General features: G+C 43.5%; 1 protein-coding gene across 1 annotated transcript in view; it reads right to left on the reverse strand.

Moving 5' to 3' along the window:
* Positions 1–20,575, reverse strand: part of map6a (microtubule-associated protein 6a) — a 47,536-nt gene that overhangs the window by 11,797 nt on the left and 15,164 nt on the right. The window contains exon 2 of the mRNA XM_060826897.1: positions 13,753–14,159. Within this exon, the coding sequence (XP_060682880.1) occupies positions 13,753–14,159 (407 nt within the window). The remainder of the gene's footprint in view (positions 1–13,752; positions 14,160–20,575) is intronic.

Here is a 20,575-nt window from a genome sequence, read left to right on the forward strand (position 1 = left end):
GAATGACTGAGCAGGCTCAAGGGCACAATGATCTAACTGATCCCTACTTCTTCTGGTCTTATGGTGTGGTCTCACCAAAGCCCGGTACAGTTACAGTAAGACTTAGGGGTGGCACAGTGGGTAGAACTGCTACCTCACAGCGCCAGGGACCCAGGCTTGATTCCAGCTTTGGGTGACTATATGGAATTTGCACAATCTCCCTGGGTCTGTGTGGGTTTCCTTTGGGTGCTCCAGTTTCATCCCACAGTCCAAAGATGTGCAGGTCAGGTGGATTAGCCATGCTAATTTGTCCATAATGTACTGGCTAGCTGGATTAGCCATGATAAATGTAGGGTTACAGGGATGGCGTGTGTCTGGGTGTGATGCTCTTTGGAGGGTCAAAACAGATTAAATGGGCTGAATGGCCTTTTTCTGCACTGTAGGGATTCAATGGTTTATTCTTGTCTTCAAATTCCCTTTCAATTAAGGTCAATATGCTTTTACTTGTCTTCCAATATGTTTGTTATACCTGCACACTGACTTTCTGTGTTTCTTACCCAAGTACATGAAGTCTGTTTGAACATCAATCTTCACTCATATTGAGGATTTGCAAAATATAATTTCTACTTTTCTATTCTTACTACAAAAGTGAAAAAAAGTCCCCATTTCCCACTTGTTGCCCATTCTAACCTGACTACCCCAAATCTCACCCTCTCTGTATCCTCCTTACACCTCACATTCTCATCCATCTTTCTGTCATCATCATACTTAGATATATCATTTTGGTATCTCCCTCCAAGCCACAAACACGGATAAAGGTAAAGAGTAGGAATTTCAGCACTCAACCAGACAGCATTCCACAGCCTACAAACTTGAAAGAGACCCATGTATCCCTACTCTCTGCTTATTGTCTGTTAAACAATTTTTCTTTCATCTCCATTAGCCCTTACTGTGAACACTCATTGTGCGGTTCTTTATTGGAAACTTTGTGGAAATCTGAATACTCTACAGCTAACCTACCCTTTATATACCCTACTAGCTTCATCCCTAAAACAAACTGTAGAAATTGGAATGCAGGAAGTTGGATCTCATTAATTATGAGACTCCTGGTTGGGTTAACCTCAGTCAATCGGGGAGCCCTGGCTGACTGAGGTTAGGAAGTTCAGATGGTCACTCAATTTAGGGCCTGACTGGTCAGAGCCCAAGTACTGTGGGCATATAAACAAAGGGTGACTTGGTGACAGAATATTGACCTCTGTTCAGTTATTTCAAAAATGCAAATACATTACTTAACCATGATTTCCCTTCGGTGGAAATGAGTTGACTTTGTTTGATCAGACTATAACATTTTAGGTACTTTATTACGATTTCCTTAAAGGAGATTCCTGCATTTTCCAATGACCTAGGTGTCTAATTGGCCTGCAGTTCTTGGTTTTCTCTCCTCCCCTTTTCTCAATTACTCTTTTGAACTTCTAGTCTGCTGGGAGCCTTCATGAATCTGAGCAATTTTGCAAAATTATAACCAGAGTCACAGAATATTAGGATGAAGAAGGAGGGTGCTCATCCACTGTACTTTTTTAAATCCAATTTTTCTCAATTATTTTTATGACTAACAAAATAGCATTGAGGACATTTTATAGTGCAGAATTTGCATATTATTGAAAAGAGAGACATTTTGCTAAAACCTTTCATTGTGCACTCATCAGAATAACTGCAAGAATGCTAAATCTCTGACAATTGCAACAAGTTGGGATGTCAGAAGAGTAGTAGGATTATGGATGTATCTTTGAAATGAGCAGCATCTCAAATAGTACTTACCTGTTTCCAGGAAGGAATATAGTGCAGACAGGAGGAGGAGCAAGTTTGTATTCTCTAATGCTATTTTTTAAGGTTGGGGGGAGAGATATAATAGAGTCCAGAGGGTATCTGGAATAGGCTGCCAGAGGGAGTGGTGGAGGTGAGTATAATTTTGTCATCTAAGAAACATTCGGACAGATATATGGATGGGATAGGGATGGAGGGATATAGTCCAAACACAGGCAAATGAGACAAGATTATTGTGAACACTATACGGCAGGAACAAGTTGGGCTGAAAGGCCTGTTTCCATGCTGTAAGCTTCTATGAATCTATGACTACTTCAGGAGAACGTGACTGTGAACAACAATAGAGAGGATGAGAGTATGGAGCAGCAGGGGGAAGTCAATGTTCTCCCTAAATCTAAGGAAGACGACCATTCCGTTCAACAACAATAACTTGAATTTATGTAGTGTCTTCAATGCCATAAAACACACCAATACCCTTCACAGGAGCATTATTAAACAACATTTGATAGTGGGTCACTTAAAGAACTATGAGCATGGGTGGTCAGACAGGTAGGATTTCAAGGGTGTCTGAAAGGAGGAGAGAGAGAAAGAGGGCTGGAGACAGGACAGAGGGGAAATGTGAAAAGTGTTTAATTATGGTCTTTCCATCACAGTGACAGAACCAAAGAAAAGTTACAACACAGAAACAGGCCATTCGTCCCTTCATTTCTGTGCTGGCCAAAGAAGAGAGCCACCCATTATAACCCTACCATCCAGCACCAGGTCTGATACCTTGTAAGATGCAGCCTTGGGTGCTGGTGGCACAGTTGGTTTCTTTTTTAAATCCAATTTTTCTCAATTATTTTTAATCAGTGTGTTTGGGCAAGAAGTGACACACCTCAAGGGCCAAGTGGATCTTTAATTCAGGCCTTTTTTAGCCCAGAGGTTTCATTAATTTTCTATGCCTTCGGAACCTCACATTAAGATCAAAAGCAGACAGTTGTAAAATCTAAAGGACCTGGCATGGTTCTGGCTGTTGTGTACCAGAACGTGCCAACCACACCAACTCCTCCCTCACCCCCTAACCCCTGACTCTCACCCCAGCACACGCCACACTGGCGTCTCCTGACTGTGTAAAACTGACCAGTTGCGTGTGAGTGCGACATCACAGGATAACATAGCCATTTCCTTCCACTTCTCCAAAACCATCATATTGCTGTATAGCACTAGCTTACCAATAAACTGTCCATCAAGACTCAGTTCAGAAGACAACAGCGCCACACCACTCCACACTTGAATGTTTGCCACAATCCAGACAGGGTCACACCAGTTGACAGCAACTCCCTCAACACCGTGATAGCATTCACCTGAGCTTGACACCTGGAATTCTTGTATGGGGTGTGAGTGTGGTTGAAAAGGCCAGGATTTGTTGCCAATACTAATTGCCAGGGGCGATTTCAGAGGTGGTTAAGGGTCGACCACATTGCTGTGGTCCCAGAGTTGTATGTAGGCCAGTCTGGGTAAGGATGGCAGACTTCTTTCCCTAATGGGTTTCTATTACAGTCAAACAGCCAAATTTGACTGAATTCCTATCTCCACCATTTGCCATGATAGAGTCATACAGCACAGAAACAGCCTCTTCAGTCCAACCAGTCCATGCTGACCCATGTTCCCAAATTAAACTAGTGCCACCTGCCTGTGCTTGGGTAATATCCCTGTAAACCTTTTCCTATTCATGAACGTATCCAAGTGTCTTTTAAACATTGCGACTGTACCCACATCCACCATTTCCTCTGACAGTTCATTCCAAGCATGGCCCCCTCTCTGTGTAAAAATGTTGCTCCACATGCCTTTCTTAAATCTTCCTTCTCTCACCTTAAAGATATGCCCCCTAGTTTGGAACTCCCCCACCCTAAGGAAAAAAGACCCTTGCTGTTCACCTTATAAATGATCCTCTTAATTTTGTAAACCTCAATCAGGTTACCCCCCACCCTCCTTTGCTCCAGTGCCCTCCTCCCAAGACCATTAGTTTGGTTCACTGGATTACCAGCCCAGAGATCTACTACACCACCACCTCCTGCATTGTAGTTACAGTATCAGCACAAATCTTGTCTGTACTGGCTCCCTGGAAGAGTAATTTAGCTGGCATTACTCTGCCAAAACTTTATCAAACTTAGTTTTCAATTGGTACTGAAGTCTCAACAGTTGTGAAGATTTTGTGACCAACTAGGGGTCAAAGTCAAAATTGGTTGGAATTAAACCCGCCTCAAAAGAAGATATTTGTATTTGGGGAGGCTGTATTATTTGAGATTGTGTTTGAGTTCTGCCTGACACGTGTGGCTGGATTTGTGATTAAGAATGGCTCTGGAATCTGTTCAAACAGACTGGATCCTTTATGATTATTTATTTATTCTACGTTTTCACAGAATGTGGTGTCATTGGCTGGTCCAGTATATCCTACCCATCCATTGAGAAGGTGGGAGTGAGCTGCCTTCTTGAACCTCTCCAGTCCACGTGTGGCCGGTAGACCCACAATGTCCTTAGGGAGATAATTCCAGGATTTTGACCCAGTGACAATGCAGGGAAGATGATATATTTCCAATTCAGGATGGTGAGTGGCTCAGAGGGGAACTTACAGGAGGTGGTATTCCCATGTATTTGCTGCCTTTGTCTTTCTCAGTGGTATTGGTTGTGGGTTTGGAAGTTGCTATCAGAGAAAGCAAGGTGAATTTCTGCAGTGCATCTTATAGAAGGTTCACACTGCCGCTGCTAAGGTGAGGGGGTGGGCGGTGAATGGTGAAGGTGGTGGATTAAGCAGGTGTTTTGTCTTGAATGACGTCAAACCTCTTGTGTGCTGTTGGAGCTGCACCCATCCAGGGCATGTGGGGAGTATTCCATCACACTCCTGTGGATGGTGGACATGCTTTGGGGAGTCAGGATAAAAGCCTCTGACCTGCTCTTGTGCCCACAGTATTTATATGACTAGTCTGATTCAGTTTCTGGTCAATGGTAACCCCAGAATGTTGTTAGTGAGGGATTCAGTGAACCTTCTTGTTAATTAGGATGGTGAACGCAGCGTTTGTCAGACTTGCCTTCATTGGTAAGACCATTGAGTATAAGTGTTGGGACGTCATGTTGCAGCTGTACAAGACATTGCTAAGGCCACCTTTAGAATACTGTTTATAATTCTGGTCGCACTGCTGTGTGAACAATGGTGTTAAACCTGAAAGGGTACAGAAAGAAATTGCAAGGATGTTGCTGGGTTGGGAGGGTTTGAGCTATAAGGAGAGACTGGTTAGGCTGGGACCATTTTCCCTGGAGTGCTGGAGGCTCAGAGAGGACCTTATAGAAGTTTATAAAATCATAAGGAGCATGAAGAGGGTAAATTGACATGGTCGTTTCCCCAGGGTGGAGGAGGCCAAAACTAGAGGGCATAGGTTTAAGGTGAAGGGGGAAGGATTTAAAAGGGACTTGGGGAGCAACTTTTTCACACAGAGGGTGGTATGTGTATGGAATGAACTGCCAGAGGAAGTGGTGGAGGCTGGTACAATTGCAACATTTAAAAGGCATCTGGACAGGCATATAAGTAGGAAGGGTTTAGAAGGATATGGTCCAAATGCTAGCAAATGGGGCTAGACTTATACAGGATATCTGATTGGCATGGATGAGTTGAACGAAAAGGGTCTGTTTCCATGACGTATGACTCTATAACTCTGAATTCCATTCCGTTTTCTGAGATTCAGCAGAATAGAAGTGGTATGGTTGACAGTTAAGTGTGTGGGCCCAATGCCAAGGGGCGATGGTCCGATGCTCTCTTGATAGAGGCGGTCATTGCCTGAACACAGTGATCCAATCATGGGCTGATGTAAATACCCATCTGATTCACAAATGTCCTCCATGCATCAAACTTTTACCTGCTCCCTGAAATGACCTCTCAGTTGAAGGGCAATCAGGGGTGGACAAAGATTGCTGGTTTTGCTAGCAACACCCAAACCCATGAAAAAATAATGCAATTCTACTTGCATCTAATTAAATGCATTTTGAGTCTGTGGTTGCTATGGTAAGACTTAAACTCATGTCCCTAGGTCATGAGATCAATAACAGTACTACCACAACACCACATCTCCTACCTCCATGTTTACCCTAAGAAGGTAGCCACTGCAGTGAAGTCAATGTTGAACTTGACCCAGAAACCGACCAATAAAGAAAGGGATATCAGGGGCAGCTGATCATCAACGAGAGCTCTTTGTAGCTCTGCAGTTGAGTATAGTGCGCTGGTGTGACAGTGAAGTAACTGCACTTGACTTGTTGATCTCCAAATGGGCTGAGGTAGGTAGTGGGTGACCGGAATTTTCAAATTGACCCTCAGCATCCTCACTGCCTGGGCTGTCATTCTTCACTGTCCACTGCCAGCCATCTGCCATGATGTTGCTGCTCTGAGTGAACTCCACTGCATTCAGGAAAGTGAAGATCTCTCCATTCACCAGGACCTCAAAAACATCCTTCACCACTGCTCATAACCATGCAAGCCCATCTGAATCCATAAGCTTAGCGTTCAATGATATTAATCCCAACTTGATGGGCTTTGGAAAACCAAATGATATTCACAAAAAGTAGAAACAAATTTTGTGAAAACGAAACAAGAGATCTGATCCCAAACTTCAATGGTCTGAGATGCTCAGTGAAAATCCTAAGCAATACTCAGGCAAACAATAGCAAGTTCAAATACATAAGCGAGATGGTGATGATAACATGATAACGTTAGTGGATTCGTTAATCCAGTAGAATCCTGTTGTAGAAATAAAGAAAATAGGACGATGAGTAGACCATTCAGCTCTTCAAATCTGCTCCACCATTCAGTATGATCATGGCGGATCATAAAACCTTTTCCTCACTTTCTCTAAGAAAATATATCCAATTCCTTCTAGAAAATACTCAATGTTTTGGCCCCAACCATTTTCTGTGGCAGAGAATTTCACAGACTCACCACTGCGCTGAAATTTCTCCTCAGCACAGTCCTAAATGTCCTACCCCGTATCATAGAATCCCTACGGTGTGAAAACAAACCCATTGAGTGCACACCAATGCTTCGAAGGGCATCCCATCCAGACCTACCCTCCTATCCTAACCCTGTAACCCTGCATTTCCCATGTCTAACCCACCTAACCTGCTCATACCTGGACACTGGTTAATTCAGCATGGCCCATGCATTTAACCTGCATGATTTTATTCTGTGGGAGGAACCCAGAGCAAACCCATGCAGACACGGGGAGAATGTGCAAACTTCACAAAGACAGTCACTTAAGGTTGTAATTGAACTTCAGTCCCTGGTGCTGTGAGGCAGCTGTGCTAACCACTGAGCCACTGTACCATATCCTTAGTCTCCTTGATCATCGGGAACACCCTTCCTGCATTTCCTGCCTAGGCCTGTTGGAATTTTATGAGCTTCTATGAGATCTTCCCTCATTCCTCTACACTCCATTGCCCTGTAGATGGAAGTTTCAAATTCCACCATTGATCCTGGAGTTGTCAACTAGCCATTTAATTATAAAAGCTGAAATGGAAATCTCACTCTCGAAGGTGACTGTGAAACCGTCATCAATTGTTGTTAAAACCCCATTTAGTTCACGAATGTCCCTTGAGGGAGGGTCTTCCATCCTTTCCAGGTCTGGCCAACATGTGACTCCAGACCCACAGCAAAGTGGCTGACACCTCACTGCCCTTTGAAATGATCTAGTAAGCCATTCAGTTCAGGGGCAGTTGGGGAAAGGCAACAAATACTGACCTCGTCAATGATGCTCGATAACATTTCATAAAAGTTGATGCAGAAATGGAATTATTAAAAATGTTCCCATGTTTATCTGAGTCCAAGGCCCTTCAGCCCAACTTGTTCATGCCACCCAGTTTTCACAATTAAACTATTCCCGTTTCCCTGCATATGATCCGTATCTCTCCATACCTATCCCATTCACGTATCTGTCCAAATGTTTCTTCAATGACAAAATTGTACTCACCTCCGTCATTGTCTGTTAGCATCTAAAACAGACAATGGAAAATGTAACAAATTAATATCCGGGTACAAAGGAGATATCAAACCAACAACACTCAGTTATTACCTGGCTGGTTACTAATCCAGAGGCCTATGCTAATATTCTTGGGATGTAGGTTCAAGTCTCACCATAGTGGAGGGCGAAATTTCAGTTCAACAAAAATCTGGAGATAAAATAGTGATCATTGTTGATTTCGGTAAAAATTCCACCCATTCTTTCACTAAAGTCTTTGAATGAAGGAAACACTACTGTCTTTATATCAAACTAGGAAGCAGCTGATGTGCTGTGAATCTAAAACAGAAATTGCTGGGGAAACTCAGCAGGTCAGGCAGCATCGTTGGAGATAAAGCAAAGTTAACATTTGGATTCCAGTGACGCACCAATGAGTTTCTCCAGAAATCGCTGTTGTTGTTTGAAGTGATTAGCTATACTTGTCCCTGCACTCTGATTGTGTCTAACCATTGACTCAGCGTTGACAACAAGGGACAGACAATAAATGCTGGCCTGGTCAGCGATGTTTTACCTGTGATTGAATATAATGAGGGTGCTCTCAGATGTATGAACACTGACCCTGATAAGGTCAGGAGGCCTGTAGAATCCCTTTAGCACGGGAGCCGGCCATTCAGCCAATCGAGTCCATACTGACCCTCCAAAGAGCATCCCACAGTAACCCTGTAACCCTGCATGTCCCACATAGCCTACATGTCCCTGGACACTAAGGGGAAATTTAGCACAGCCAATCCACCTAAGCTACACATCTTTGGACTGTGGGAGAAAACAGAAGCACCCAGAGGAAACCCACACAGACACGGGGAGAATGTGCAAACTCCACACAGACAGTCACCCGAGGGTGGAATCAAACCCGGGTTCCTGAGCCACCGCACCACCACCTGTAAGGCTGCAACATTTTCCTCTAAACATTTGCTCTGTACACATCGTCAAAGACAGAGCTCGGTGCCTTGACATACGATTGAGGACAGCTCTTCCCAATCCCACGCTGTCCAGCTGGAGCACTGGAGGCCTTCTGATCCTAGATTCAAGAGTTTTTTAAAAAATTATTCACATGGGCAAAATAACAACAAGTTGCTGGGCTGCCTGAACGAGACCACTAATTAAACCCATGGGGTCTGATTGGATAATAAGTGGGTGTTATGGGCTGCCTATTTCACTGCTGCATACGCATGTATCTCAGGAATCCTCACGCATTCACCAAGTCTTGAAATAGATTCAGGCATAGCGCCACATGAAGCATCTGTTACATCACAGCATTTCCCCTTCTGTTATTAAAGTGTTTTTTTTTCTAAAATTAATTTTGTTCTCTATTTTCTATCAGGGGAACATTGGCCATTCAGACTTGAGCCTGTTCAATCAGCCATTCAGGTAAATTGTGGCTAATCTGTATCTCAATTCTGTGTACCCAGTGGAGTTTATACTCTTTAGCATGGAATAGAACCTCTGCAATGTGGAAACAGGCCCTTCAGCCCAACAAATTCACACCAACCCTCTGAAGAGTAACCCACCCCGACCTATTTACCCCTATCTAACCTACACATCTCTGGACACTATGGGCAATTTAGCATCGCCTAAACAACACATCTTTGGATTGTGGGAGGAATGTGCACACCCACACAGACACAGGGAGAATGTGCAAACTCCACACAGACAATTGCCAGAGGCTGGAATCAAACCCAGGTCCCTGGTGCTGTGAGGCAGCAGTGCTAACCACTGTGCCACCATGATTCCCCCAGTCTTGTACCGTCAGTAGTTTGTTGCATCACCCCAACCCCCTGCACACACACACACACACACACACACACACATTCTGGAGGGAGAAAGTTCTGGATTTCCACAACTTGTGTGATCAAAGGTACAGGAGTAGGCCATTCAGTCCAATGAACCTGCCCTGTCACTCAATATAATCATATGATCATGGCTGATTGAACATGTCAAAGGTTTTACCCAATCCATCTCCATAACCCTGTACCCCACAAGTAATTAGAAATCTATCAGTCTCTATCTGAAACATACTCAAAGACTCAGCTTCCACATGCCCTCTGTACTAAGGAATTCCAAAGATTCAGTAAACTCAAAGAAAAATAATCTGTCCTCATCTCAGAACTATGAATGATAAAACCTCAGACAGAGTGCAAAGGAGATTTTCTGGAATGATTCCAGGAATAAAAGATATTAATACAAGGCAAGATTAGAGAAACTGGGTTTATTCTCCTTGGAACAGAGAAAATTCAGAGGAGGTGTTCAATATTTTGATCAATTTCGATAGATTAAAGAAGGATCAGCAAGAGAGCGAGGGTGGGATAAGGAGAAATTTCTTTACTCAGATTGTTGTTAGGATTTGGAATGCGCTGCCTGGGAGAGTGGTGGGGCAGATTCTATAGGAGGGTTCAGAAAGAGAGCTGGGTCTAGATTTGAAAGGAATGAATTTAAAGGGTTACGGAGACAGAGAAATGGGACTAGCTGGACAGCTCTTTCGTGAGCCGGTACAGACACAATGGATCGAATGGCCTCCTTCTGTACTGTAAAATTCTGTGATTCTAACCAAGTGAGGAATGCAACCTGAAGGACCCAACTTTCATTGGTCCCTTGTCTGAACTCTTACTGCAAATATTCTTAACATCTTAGATCTTAATCTTCTATGTCTATTCTTTTTTATTCTTTCAAGGGAGATGCGCATCACTGATATTAGCAACATTTGTTGCCCATTCCTGGAACTGATTGAATCTCTTCAATTAGCAGTTAAGAGTCAACCACCTCGCTGTGGGGCTGCAGTGACACGTAGACCAGACCAGGTAACCACGGCAAATTTCCCTTCCTGAAGGACATTTGTGAACCAGATGAGTTTTTGAAACAAATCTCTATGATGATTTTCCATTCCAAGATTTCTTCATTGAATTAGAATTCCAGCATCTGCCACGTGGGATTTGAACCCCAGCTCTCATAACATTAGCCTGGACCTTGGGATTACTGTACCATACGAATGCCAGGCTATAATCATCATCAGTAAGAAACAATCCAACCATTGCTCGTTGACATTCAATGATGTTACCATCACTGAATCCTTCATTATCAAAATTATGGAGTTACCATTGACTAGGAACCCAACTGGACACATTACATAAACAAGAGTAGGTCAGAGTCTAAGCGAGTAACTCACCTCCTAACTCCTCAAAGTCTTTCCACCATCTACAAGGCAAAAGTCAGGGGTGCAATTGAATACGTCCTACTTGTCTGGATGGGTGCAGCTCCAACAACACTCAAGAAGTTTGACACCATCCAGGACAAAGCAGCCCGCCTGATCGGCCCCATACCCACAAACATCCACTCCCTGCTCCACCGAAAGTCAATTTCCAGCAGTGTGTACTGCAGGAATTCACCAAAGATCCTCAGACAGTACCTTCCAAACCCATGACAACTTCCAGCTTGAAGGACAAGCCTAGCAGAGATATGGGAATCTTACCACCTGCAAGTATGCATCCAATTCACTCACCATCGTGACTTGGAAATATATCATTGTTCCTTCAGTATCACAGGGTCAAAATCCTGGAATTCTCTTAGGGCATTGTGGGTCAACCCACAGCAGGTAGACTGCAGCAGTTCAAGAAGGCAACTCAGCCCCACTTTCTCACGGACAACTTTTTCAGCCCAGCCAGTGGCATCCATACCTCATGAATGAATAAAATAAACTAGCCAAGCGATTGTATAACTATGCCATTTTACCTCAGTGGAATATAAGCCTAGACTACACAACCTGTCCTCATAAGATAACTCTGAGAAACTCCAGTAACATTCCCCTGCACCCTCATGGAAATTACTGGAGAAGCTCAGCAGGTCAGGCAGCATCTGTGGAGAGAACAAGTAAAGTCAAAGTTTTGGGTTCAGTGATCACTCTTTTCTGCTTTAGTTTCAGATTTCCAGCACCTTTGTTTAACAGTCTCCTGTATCTGTGCAGCCTTCTCTTCAGAAGGTATGGTGCCCAGGATTGAATGTATTTACTGCAGATAGGGTGTAAATTGGATTGATTCAGTGCAGGAAGACTCAACAACCAACAATGCAATAATGACTGTTTTAGTGGCATTGAGATAAATATCAGCTACAATACTAGGGAGAGCTCCTTTATACTTTATTCTGAGTGTTGCAGTGGGATTCTTTACACAGACCTGAAGGAGGAGGTGTCTATTCAGTTTAATGCCTGATTGGAAAGACAACATTGGTGACAATATAGCATACCCTCAGCCTAGAATTTGTTTTATTTTCTAGTCTTTGAACTGAAGCTCAAACCCCCAAACATTGGATTTTGAGCTGAGGGAACTACCCACAGAGTAGAATTCTCTGCATGCAGACCCATATTTCATAACTAGGGCCCAGCTGGTCAACATTGACAGACAATCAGTCTCTGCTAAGTCGGTAGAAGCAGCTCAAAATGTAATTTACAAAGGACCATCTGTCAAGGAAAACTCATTTATCCCTTCATGTTTGTCATTTATATTAATCCCTCAGTGATGAAACGAGAGTGAGGCACCTTTCAAACATCCAACAGATGCACTCAAACATTGAATCGTATGGACACCCATATAACAAGTTGGTGCAAGCACGATGGGCAGAATGGCCTCCTTCTGTGCTGCAACACTTCTGTGATCCTCTGGTATAGCACAGAGGAGGCCATTTGACCCATTGCATCTCTGCTGGCTCTTTGCAAGACCTGTCCAGTTAGTTCCACTCCCTTGCTCTTTCTCTTAACTGTGCAAACCTTTTTCAAAGTTGCAATCTGCCCCCAGCATCCTATTGATGATCCAAATCATTCTCTTTGACTTCCTCTGGTTCTTTTGCCAATTATCTATGTCAGTGTTCCTCTTATAACCATGTCTCACACCAATGGAATCAATTACTCTTCATTTACTGTGTTGCAACCCCTCATCATTTTGAACAGCTCCATTAAATCTCCCCTTAATTTCCTGTATCTAGGGACAGTGGCCCTCACTTTAATTTTAAGCCCAGCTTCTCCTCAGTTTAACAAAGCAGTCTGACAGTACAGCACTCCCTCACTACTGCACTGAGTGTCAATCTAGATTTCTAGTTCCACCAGGTGAATGCCTTCTCTGTCTCTGACCTCTCAACACGTTTTCCACACACACCTTAGTTAGATCACCTCTCGGTTTGCTCTAGGAAACAAAACACAGGTTTATGAAAGGTGTCCTCATGACTTCATTGTTTAACCCTCAATCTGATAGACAGGACTGCTGAAGGGAATTAAGTCAAAGTGGATGAATGAAGTTAGAATTTGCTATTGTCACACTTAACATCAAACAGATTCTGTCACTTTATCTTACATTCAAAGGATTAAATTATTTTCCTTTACTCTTTCATAGGTAATGGCTGTCACTGGCATGGCCAGCATGTGTTTCCCATCCCAATTGTCCTTTGAACTGAGTGGCTTACTCAGCTAATTTAGAGGGCAATTCTCCCACCAGGATAAACACCCTCATTCAGTCAAGACCCCTCAGGATTTTACATGTTTTAAAAAAGTTTTCTTCTCTTCTAAATTCCAGCAAGTATAAGCTGATCCTGAACAATAATGCAAGACAATACAATCGCCCATTCTGGGTATTAGCCTGGTAAAGGTTTACTGAACTGCTTCCAGTGTATTCCATTGCTTCCTGAGAGAAGTGTCCTATATTGTACATAGTACTCCAGAGCTGGTCTCAGCTTGTATAACTGAAGCATAACCGGTGCTTGCAGATATTTTTGAATCAACCTTTCCCTGGGGATTTATTGCCCGCCTCTGGAGAAGGCATGACTTGAACACAGGCATCCTGATTTGGACACTACCTGCATCACAAGACCCTTTTGAAATGACTGAGAATGCCCACAGCGAAAGGAATCTCACTGCGGTTTGATCCGTTACCTGTAAGAGGTGCTGGTCCCTCTCTCCTCTTTGATCTGCCTGTTTAGAGCATCCGCCACCTTGCCCTTTGCTGGATCATGACCCACTACCGGCAGTGCTACAGGAGTTGCCATTGAACCTGATGGCTCTTCTCTGGTGGGCACTGGTGTCTGGCTGCCCCTCTCCCCCTTTGGTATCCAGGGATGGTGGTCGCTCCTCTTGGGGATGGGCCAGGCTTTGAAATCCTTCTTGTACTGTGTCTCTTTCTCAAAGGGTGTGTCTGTTGGTGTGTATTCCTGCTTGGGTTTACAGCTGGGCTCCGGGCGCACCTTCCAGGGGCGATAATCCTGCCGCATGACCGACTCCCGCCGCGATGCAGCCTTGGCACTCACAGATGCTGACACAACCTCGGTCGCTGCTTCAGATGCCTGAGTGTCCCAGAATTTAAAAAGACAGATTAGCTCATTGGCAGCATTGGCACATCAACAGCAAACATGCTTTTTACAGTTCTTCATTTCAATAGTTTCTCACTGAGGCTAAAAGTGCAAGACTGACTGGACATTTTGCTTCTTTTTTTTGGGATGTGGACATCAATGTCAAATTCAGCACTTCCTGTGAATTCTTAATCGTCCCCTGCACTAAGTGACTTATTGGCCACCTTCAGAGGTAGTCAGGTTTCAGGCCGTCAGTCAACCACATTGTTCTTGGTCTGGAGTTACATGTAGGCCAGACCAGGTAAAGATGGTGGATTTCCTTTCCTAAAGGACATGAGAGGGTTGTTAATAAACACAACAATTAATGGTAATATGACATAGGGTGTGTGATTTATAAATCTTTTAATTTATTTTTAATTTTGGATTTTTACATTTGAATAAGTGACATATGGGTTTTGCTGTGTGCCTGAAGGGTTTAATGATTAACATGGTGATTTCTTTCAAAGCAGCTTGAGAGTGATAGTCCGATTTGCTTTGATTTATTATTGTAACATGTACCTAGGTACAGTGAGAGGTTTTATTTTGCATGTAAAGCTGGCGGATCATACCATATGAAGTGCATTAGGATGATAGAACAGAGAGAAGAATACAATATTACAGCTGTAGAGAAGGTGCACAGAGAGCGATATCAACATTAAGTTAAAATTTGAGAGGTCCATTCAAAAGTCTGATAATAGCGGGGAAGAAGCTGTTCTTGAATCTATTCATAAATGTATTCAAACTTTATATCTTCTGCCTGATGGAGGAAGGTGGCAGAGAGTGAAACCGGGGTGGAAGGGATCTTTGATGATGCTGGCTGCTTTCCCGAGGCAGCGGGAACTGTAAATGGCGTCAATGGATGGAAGGCTGGCTTGTGTGATGGACTGGGCTGTGTTCACAACTCTCTGTAGTTTCTTGTGATCTTGGGAAGAGAATTGCCAAACACATTGTGATGCATCCAGGTAGGATACTTTCTATGTTGCATCTATGAAACATAATGAGGACATGCTTTGCTGGACTAATGGTGTTTTATTTACATTAGGAGAATTTACAAATGATCAAGGTACACTGGGTAGTACTACAAGCTTTCTAGTCAATGTTTCTGGACCTTTTTTAAACTTGGGGAAACACCCATGGCTGAAAAAATGGTTTATAATTTTTCTTCAGCTTGGGGCAGTTTTGCAGAAATCTTGGATAACGATGGATGTATAGAACAGTGCTACTGAGAAAAGGAGAAATTCGGAAAGTACACAGCCTTAGGTTCAGGAGTAATAGTTCCAGACCATAATTCTCTAGATAAAGCCCTTAAGAGATTATTTGAAGCTGAGAAAGTTTAAGCTCAGGTGTATGAATGCTTTAGGAAGCAGCTACAAGTATCTCTGGGAGTTGAAGCCACAGTTAATGTATACCTATTGGGGTGTTAGAAGACAAAAATGTTGTTCTCTGGTGCGAGCACTATGTAAGACTGCCTTTGGGATTTATGGTCAGAATTCACTTGACAGCAGGTCATAGTCCAGCAGGTTTATTTGAAATCGCAAGCTTTTGGTGCGCTGCTCCTTCATCAGGTGAAGGGTCCGAAAGCTTGTGATTTCAATTAAACCTGTTGGACTATAACCTGATGTCATGTGAATTCTGACCTTGTCCACCCCAGTCCAACACTGGCAACTCCACATTTGGGGTTTATGGACTATATTTCTTCTGTGCATTTCAATATTTTCAAAAGCATATCATATAAAGCTTTGGCCCAATCTATTTTATCTTAATTTCCTCTGCTTAATAATCTTCTGTTTTAATGTTAAAACCAAACTTGAAAAACAGTAATGTTTATGTTGCAGTGAGAGACTACTTCATCATATTCAAAGCAAGCAAAATATAATCTATCAAGCAACATTATAGTCATGAATCTGACTTGTTTCATAATAACATTAGCCAGGATCTGAACAATAGTCCGTAACATTACTAACCCTGCTAGCTATGAATTGAGGTTAAATTCTGTGGTCTTCCATAATGGTATTTTGAATTTGTGACACCACAGCGTTAGCTTGGACTTCTAGATCTCTAGAATAAAACAAAGAATTGCAGATGTTGGAATTGTGTTCTTACCCTAAACTTAATGTTATCGCAGCTCTGAGAAAGAGTTATTGAATTTGAAACATTATCTTTGCTTTCCCTCCACAGATACTGCCAGACCTGCTGAGTTTCTCCAGTAATTTTTGTTTTCATTTCTGAATTTCTAACTGAGTGACATTACCAATATGCAACCACCTCCCTTACCAATTGCCTGAACCAGGCTTGCACTCCCTCAAAGTTAAAAGATTGAGGCATTGAGACAGTTAAAGGAATTGATAAAGTAGACAGAGCAAAGGTATTTACTCCAATGATGGTCAATGGAGATAAACCGAATATTACAGCTTGGCCATTCAGCAGCACTTACTCACAAAATGAGCTATAGAAATCTGGAACTACTTTATCAATCACCATGAACCAGCTGTCAGAACTGGGAATTAACTCAAACCCAAAGGTGATAGAATATTGTTTGATAAGAAAGCTGGGTTTACAGGGGGTTGAGTAAAGATACAGATCAGATATCATAGAGTCCATAGAGTCATACAGTACAGAAGCAGACCCTTCAGTCCAACTCATCCACGCTGACCAGACATCCCAATCTGACCTAGTCCCATTTGCCAGCATTTGGCCCATATCCCTCTAAATCCTTCCTATTCATGTACCCTTCCAGATGCCTTTTAAATGCTGTAATTGTACCAGCCTCCACCAACTCCTCCGGCAGCTTGTTCCATACTTGAAAGCCCAAACTTGAAAAACTATAATGTTTATGTTTCACCTCCCAGTGAAAAAGTTATCCCTCAGTCATCTGATTGAATAACATAACATGTTCATGGGGCTGAATGGCCTGCCTTTGTGCTTTGTCTATGTCCTTTGAAATGACAAGGTAGTATATTGTAAGGTTCGATGGAACGGCGAGCATTTTCTTTCCTCCAGGATTTGAAAGGTTTTAAACCCAACACTGACTGACCAAGCTAAGATGTAATGAAGGTTTCAGATGATTTATGTATCAAACCTTGTATTTTGCAGAGTAGGACAGATAGTAGGGATAGAAGTACCCATGAATCCGATACAGGGGGTGAGATCAGTTATTTCATCTTTTCAGCTCATTAGATATGCAGGTGGGAGGATGACTATTCCGTTATTGCCTCACTGGGTCAAAGGTCCTGGCACCTCATTTGAAGGGACCCACAGATGCATTCATTCCCTGCAAATCAGGAGCATCACTCAGACTCTCGGAGGTCACAGTGCTATTGAACATGCTGACCCTTACACCTTCTCCTAGTGAGGCTGCCACCATTGGCAGGCATATATCCAACCTTGGCAAATCTCTGGACCCATGCCCATAATAATCCAGCCTCCCCCACCCATGTCATTTAACATGACTTGTGCAACTTTGACTACCAGTGCCTGATATCAATCCGGGCATGGGTTAGACGAGCTGTCCCAAAAGAGGTCAAAGCACTGGCTATTCACTCCAAACTCAAGTAACAGTACCTTGCCTGCTGAGTATGTCTTTTCAAATCAACATGTTCAGAAATCTGGTCTGTATGGACCAAAGGGTCTATTTCCATGCTGTACATCTCTATGACTCTATGACTTTAAATACTAGGTATCTCAGATGAAGAGCTTTTGCCCAAAACGTCGGATTTTCCTGCTCCTCGGATGCTGCCTGAACTGCTGTGCTTTTCCATCACCATTCTACTCCAGAATCTGGTTTCCAGCATCTGCAGTCACTGTTTTTACCTATTCTTTCTCAGCAGCAGGGACATTACCAAAGCACCACAAGATCCCTTTGCACAGCTCTTGTAAGCAATTGGGAGTCAAAAAAACCATATTACTTGCTCATGGAGAACATAATTGGGAAGGAGGACTTAATTCTGGCAAATAGGCCTTTTAGTGAGCATGCATGATTTACAATAAAAACAGACATTGCTGGGATAGCTCAGCAGGTCAAGCAGCATCTGTGAAGAGAGATAAAAGTTAATGTTTTGGGTCTGGTGAGCGTTATTCAGAAGGTTTTTATCATGCATGATATGCAATAGGTCTCCCCAACCACCCTACCACCATCTTTAAAATCCTGGAAACCTAATTAGAAATGTTCATCCTACCCTGGGAATCTGACTTGTGACTTTTCATGCTATTATGTTGTCGCAACAGCCCCCCTCCATCCCACCCCCATCCCACCCCAGCCATACCCCAAACTTCCTTGCTTCCAGTCCAGGAAGATTCCACAAGAGAGGAGCTGGGGTTTAATACAGGGTATTGACCAATTAAGTATCATGTCATAATATCAGAAGGGTTAGAGAATTTACTAAACACTTCTGGTTTAGGTCGGTATGGAGGCTTTACATCTCATTAAGCTGTAACCCTATGGGGCAAAAGTGAGGATTGCAAATGCTGGCAACCAGAGTTTACATTAGAGTGGTCCGAGGAGCAGGAAAATCGCCGTTTCGGACAAAAGCCCTTCATCAGGAACCCTATGTGGTTCTGTGAGAGCAGGGGAGGAAGAATACAATGTATTACTTAAGAATTAATGACCATGCTTCCTGTAATCCTTGGAAATTGGCTTTGAGAAGCTTGTCAGTGAATTAGTTCATGTCTGCATTGTGGAGTATTTGATGATTATCACTGAAAATAAGATTATGGATGGAGTGCAGTACAGAAATCAGAACTGGGGGCGGTGATGTCCTCGTGATATTATCACTGGACTATTAATCCAGAGACCCAGCTAATGTTCTGAGGACCTGGGTTTGAATCTCACCAAGCAGAAGGTGGAATTTGAATTCAATATAAATCTGGTGTTAGGAGTCTTATGATAACGATGAAACCATTTTTGTTGGAAAAGCCCATTTGGTTCACTAACAGCCTTGCGGGAAGAAAGCTGCCATGCTACAAGTTAGTCCAGACCCACTGCAATGTGGTGGCTCTTAAATGACCCTGGGGAGGGATAATAAATGCTGGCCTCATCCCGTGAATAAATTTTAAAAAGTAAGAAGCTGTTGCCCCTCCACACAGGTTATGGTCAATACCTGGTGTTTCGTAGAATCCCTGCAGTGTGGAAGCAGGCCATTTGGTCCATCAAGTTCCCACTGACCCTCCAAAGAGCATGCCACCCAGACCCAGCTCCCCACCCTTTAATCCTGCATTTACCATGGCTAATCTATCTAATCTGCACCTTTTTGGACTGAGGAAGGAAACCAGAACACCCGGAGGAAACCCATTCAGACACAGGGAGAATGTGCAAACTCCTCACAGACAGTCACCGAGGATGGAGTCAAACCCAGGTCCCTGTGCTGTGAGGCAGCAGTGCTAACCACTGAGCCACTGTGCTGCCCACTGGAATAAGTATATTTGTTTTATTTATTCACAGCATGAGGGCGTTGCTGCCTAGACCAGCAATTCTTGTCCATCCCTAATTGCCCAGAGGGCAGTTAGGAGTCAACCACATTGCTGTGGGTCTGGAGTCACATGTAGCCCAGATAAGAATGGCACCTTAGAGTTTTTTCACGGGTGGGACTTTCTGAACAGTAGGCAATGAGTCCAACCCTGTGAGATGAAAAATGGATAAAAAATGAAATCTGCAGATGCTGGAGATCACAGTTGAAAATGTGTTGCTGGTTAAAGCACAGCAAGTCAGGCAGCATCCAAGGAATAGGAAATTCGACGTTTCGGGCATAAACCCTTCATCAGGAATGAGGAGAGGGTGCCAGGCAGGCTAAGATAAAAGGTAGGGAGGAGGGACTTGGGGGAGGGGTGATGGAGATGTGATAGGTGGAAGGAGGTCAAGGTGAGGGTGATAGGCCGGAGTGGGGTGGGGGCGGAGAGGTTAGGAAGAAGATTGCAGGTTAGGAAGACGGTGCTGAGTTGAGGGAACCGACTGAGACAAGGTGGGGGGAGGGGAAATGAGGAAACTGAGTTCAAACTCAGATTTCTCCAGTTTCCTCATTTCCCCTCCCCCCACCTTGTCTCAGTCGGTTCCCTCAACTCAGCACCCCCCTCCTAACCTGCAATCTTCTTCCTGACCTCTCCACCCCCACCCCACTCCGGCCTATCACCTTCACCTTGACCTCCTACCACCTATCACATCTCCATCGCCCCTCCCCCAAGTCCCTCCTCCCTACCTTTTATCTTAGCCTGCCTGGCACCCTCTCCTCATTCCTGATGAAGGGCTTATGCCCGAAACGTCGAATTTCCTATTCCTTGGATGCTGCCTGACCTGCTGTGCTTTAACCAGCAGCACAGATGAAAAATGGAGTCAAGCAGGAAGCTTGCTGAAGCAACAAGGTGTCACCAACTCTGTTTAA

This window comes from Hemiscyllium ocellatum, chromosome 6 (genome assembly GCF_020745735.1).
Source record: "Hemiscyllium ocellatum isolate sHemOce1 chromosome 6, sHemOce1.pat.X.cur, whole genome shotgun sequence".
NCBI lineage: Eukaryota > Metazoa > Chordata > Chondrichthyes > Orectolobiformes > Hemiscylliidae > Hemiscyllium > Hemiscyllium ocellatum.